General features: G+C 44.8%; 1 protein-coding gene across 1 annotated transcript in view; it reads left to right on the top strand.

Annotated features, from left to right (window-relative positions):
• Positions 1–3,970, top strand: part of HELZ2 (helicase with zinc finger 2) — a 34,622-nt gene that overhangs the window by 14,725 nt on the left and 15,927 nt on the right. Inside the window, exon 7 of the mRNA XM_018556435.1 lies at positions 2,465–2,554. Within this exon, the coding sequence (XP_018411937.1) occupies positions 2,465–2,554 (90 nt within the window). The remainder of the gene's footprint in view (positions 1–2,464; positions 2,555–3,970) is intronic.

The following is a 3,970-nucleotide window of genomic DNA, read 5'->3' as shown; positions in this document are numbered from 1 at the left end:
GGATCACACTAATCCAGCACGTTATTAATCTCACGTGCCCCACTCAATATGGTCGCCGCTTGAGTGGGGCAACTCAGAATAATAACGTGCTGGATTAGTGTGATCCTATTTCATTTTATTACTTCATTGCTGTGCTGTATGTGAATAGGCCAATGCCTTGGCTGGCGCTCGTGCAGAAAGTTTCAAAAAAATGTACGATTAATCGAGAAATTAATCGTTAATTTGCACAGCCCTAATATATATATATATATCTTACTTTTTAGATGTTTTGTTGCAGCCAACAAGGCAACATGGCTGATTCCAGGTTTTTCTAAACACCTTCACAGTGATCTGTCCTTATAGGAAGTCTTAGGATTGAAGTTGAGGATTGTCAGGGTTATTCACAGAAGGGTGAAGAGTTTGGAGAAGGCAGGAGAAGTGACCAATTTAGGCCAAAATAGCTGATCTGGAAAAATTGTCCAATTCAGCTCACTTTCCAGTTTAGCTATGTTGTCCTAGATTGTTCACTTCTCCAAACTCTTCACCCTTTTGTGAATAACCCTGTGTGTTTCTCTCATTAGCATCATTTACATACAGTGGAGAAGCCAGGAATTTAATCCTTTAACTCCTCACCTGTCACAGCCCCTCCTAACATTGCAAAAGCAAGTAGACGTGTTAATCAGTAAGAAACCCTAACCCAAGTAAAAGCAATTTTTTTAGCTTATATTATGTGAATGGGAACATGCAATAGTTATAAAATAGGTGTTATGCCAATTTGGCTGTGGAAGTGGAAATACATCTGCAGTAGGGTGTTGAGGCTTGCTGGTACTGATAGAGACACTGTCCCTTTACCCAATAACGGCAGAGTCCTTTAAAGCCCATCCCATGACCAATTAATAATAACCTTCTCAGTGATCCTGCATTGCTCCATTCCTACACAGTCCTAACCCTGTAAGGTCTGTGTCAAATAGTGTCGGAGCTTACATATGGTTGATGATCTCACCCGCTATATCATGTTATGATGATCGGGCCTGGAAACTGGCTGCTGTGGGTTATTTACATATTTTGTGGCAAGCAAGCTTCAAAACAAGCTCCGACTGACCCCTGTAGCTGCAGTGGAGTAATTCATCCTCAAAGATCCCAATAGAAGCAGTAAAATCGAATGCAATCATTTTTCATGTCTCATCCTATGAGTAAAACATGGTTCAAAGGCTATGCCTTTAAAGGTGAGTTACTCCACAGTGCCTGCAGCCACAGAGGTCAGTGATGGCATGTTTTAAAGGAGAACTATGGGTTTAAGGCTTTTCCCCATAGTTCTCCTTAGGGTAACGGGAGGACACAAACTAGCGTCCTCCTGTCACCCTAGGCTCAGTATACTGCGAGCTACAGCTCGCGGTATACTGAGACGCCGCAGTATACCGCGAGCCGCTGTTCGCGGTATACTGAGACGCCGCAGCTGAAGCGGATCACGACAATTGTGTTGGGATCCGCCCAGCTGCATGACTGACAGCTGGCTCTGCCTATCTAGAGGCAGAGCCAGCTGTACCCGCCCCCTCCCCCGTCCGTTCCGCCAGTCAGCGCTGGCGGATCGGAGCGGGGAGGGGGGAATACAGCCCCTCCCCTGTCACGGCAGAGAGCCGTGACAGGATCGAGAGGTGAGCGAACGCCGGTAACTGTTCGCTCACCTCCCGATCTACTGAGCCGACCTTTGACAGTCTCATTGTCACAGGTCGGCTAGAACTATGAGGTGAGTGAAAAGCACTCGCCTCATAGTTCTCCTTTAAGGCTTACTATAATGTACAGTATATATAAATGTCCATGGCCAAGCCACAGTTATGCTTGTAGCAAATAAATATTACTTCAATTGACTCTTGCAACTCATAGAGCAAATTGGGACATCCTTTGCGCGTTTTTTTAGATCAAATGTTAGAGACTTTTTAAGTATATCAATACTGACTGATCCTTTGCCAAAAGTTTCACTGCGCTTGTGCTAGTTCAACCCAACTGCCCAATTCATAGTGCTAGGCCGTAGTGCTTCGTCAAGTACGCTTGGGTAGATGTTTGACTGCCTATTACTGTTGGCGAAACATATACTTGTCCTATGACCAGCCTAATTTGGACTACCATAGGGATTTGCTTCATCTCTATTTTTTTAAATCTGTGACTCCTCTATTTTGTGGCAAGCAAGCTTCAAAACAAGCTCCTACTGACCCCTGTAGCTGCAGACACAGTAGAGTAATTCATCCTCAAAGATCCCAATAGAAGCAGTAAAATCGAATGCAATCATTTTTCATGTCTCATCCTATGAGTAAAACATGGTTCAAAGGCTATGCCTTTAAAGGTGAGTAAAAAAATAGAGATGAAGCAAATCTCTATGGTAGTCCAAATTAGGCTTTTTTTTGATCTGTGACTCCTCTACCTGTCTTTGTGTCCTATTCGTACTGTCCATCCATCTTCTATTTATTTGCCCTGTTTCTGTCCTCAGACGGAAGGAAAGGGCTGTCAAAGAATTGATTAAAGCATCTGAACTCACAAAGAGCATTGCTCTCGGAAAGAAGGTCCCCGATGTTGGTACGTATAGAGGAGGCTTTTTATAATGGCGTATGGATTCTTGAATCATAAAATCAGCACTGACTATTTGGGACGTAATGCAAAAACTCATATGCATGCTAAGCAATCAGCTATATTAATGGATATTGCTGTTGTCTAGGCGATGTTGTGCAACGGTATCAGCCAAATGATCAGAGCAGCGGTGATGTGCAATTTCTACTTTACTAAACAATGAAAATCAACATAAATTGCGCAGGGGAAATCAAATGAACAGGGGAGTGCAATACACAGCATTCATATCAACAATAAGGAAAACAGGCTTGGTAGAACACATGAAAACAATTCTTCAGCAGTTCTGCAAATGGCCACTAGATGGTAGCAGGTTATTCTGGGTTCAGTTCAGCTTCAGCTTAATTACAGAAAAGGGAAATACAGAATCTCACGTGTCCAGGAATAGGAATCACTCATTCAACAAACTGTTAGCTGAGTGGATCTCCTGCTGGCACAGACTTCACACTGGCTGCTGGCTGGCTTTGGTCAGGAGGTTCTGGTGGCTGTAGATAGGGCCACCCCCCTGCATGGACAGCTTCTCCAAACAGACTGTAACAGAGTCCTCTCCAGTGACTGGGGCTTGGACAGATGCTGCGTGCACTTGTGCTCACTGCTGGTGGCCCCCACACCAGACTTAACAGGGGAGGACCCAGCACCTGGTGACAGCTCACTTGCCCAGTCACTGCTGTCCCATCAGGCAGGGTCTCTCTGAGCACAGGAAGCCGGGAGGAGTTGTCATTTATATCCCGTGGGCGTCTTAAGGAGCTCAGGGGATGCTGGGAGCCCAGAGGATTGTGGGGAGTTGAGTTAAAGGGACCTGCCCCTGAATATGAATAAAGGTGCACTCCACCACAGCTATACAATTGAAGATTCCTCTTCTGCAATATTTGGAGCCAGTTGGCTATACACTTCTCTTAGCCTGCAGCTCACAGTGCTGTCTTGGGCAATCAGATTGGAATAAATGCACCCCAAGTGTACTGGCCTTGTGAGGTGCATAAAACTTAGTTTAATAAATAAAAGGTTATATGCATTCACAAATGAATGAAGCACAGGAACCCATCTATCTGAAATATCTATCTTAAGAGGACTTGTCACAGAAATACATTCTTCTTCATGAGGAGTTCAAAGAAGTTTGCAGACCTTCCTGTGAGGATGTTTGGAGTATACTATAGAGATGTAGATAGATTAATTCTAAGGCTTTGTTCCTTTGTGAGTATTTTAACCTTTACTCATTACACTGATTTCATGTACTTCATGAGGCCTGGCAAGGCAAGATGTTTTGCCACTCTCCCTCCTGACACCCACCATGGAGGTCCCAGGAACCAAGGAGAGACAGGGCAGCCAAGGTGGAGGTGAAGGATGGGAGGGGGGGGGGGGGGGGGAGGGAGGG

Source organism: Nanorana parkeri, unplaced genomic scaffold, assembly GCF_000935625.1.
Source record: "Nanorana parkeri isolate BGI_ZX_2015 unplaced genomic scaffold, ASM93562v1 scaffold237, whole genome shotgun sequence".
Classification (NCBI taxonomy): Eukaryota; Metazoa; Chordata; class Amphibia; order Anura; family Dicroglossidae; genus Nanorana; species Nanorana parkeri.
The sequence above is the reverse complement of the archived record's forward strand: the minus strand, read 5'-3'. Positions and strand labels throughout refer to the sequence as shown.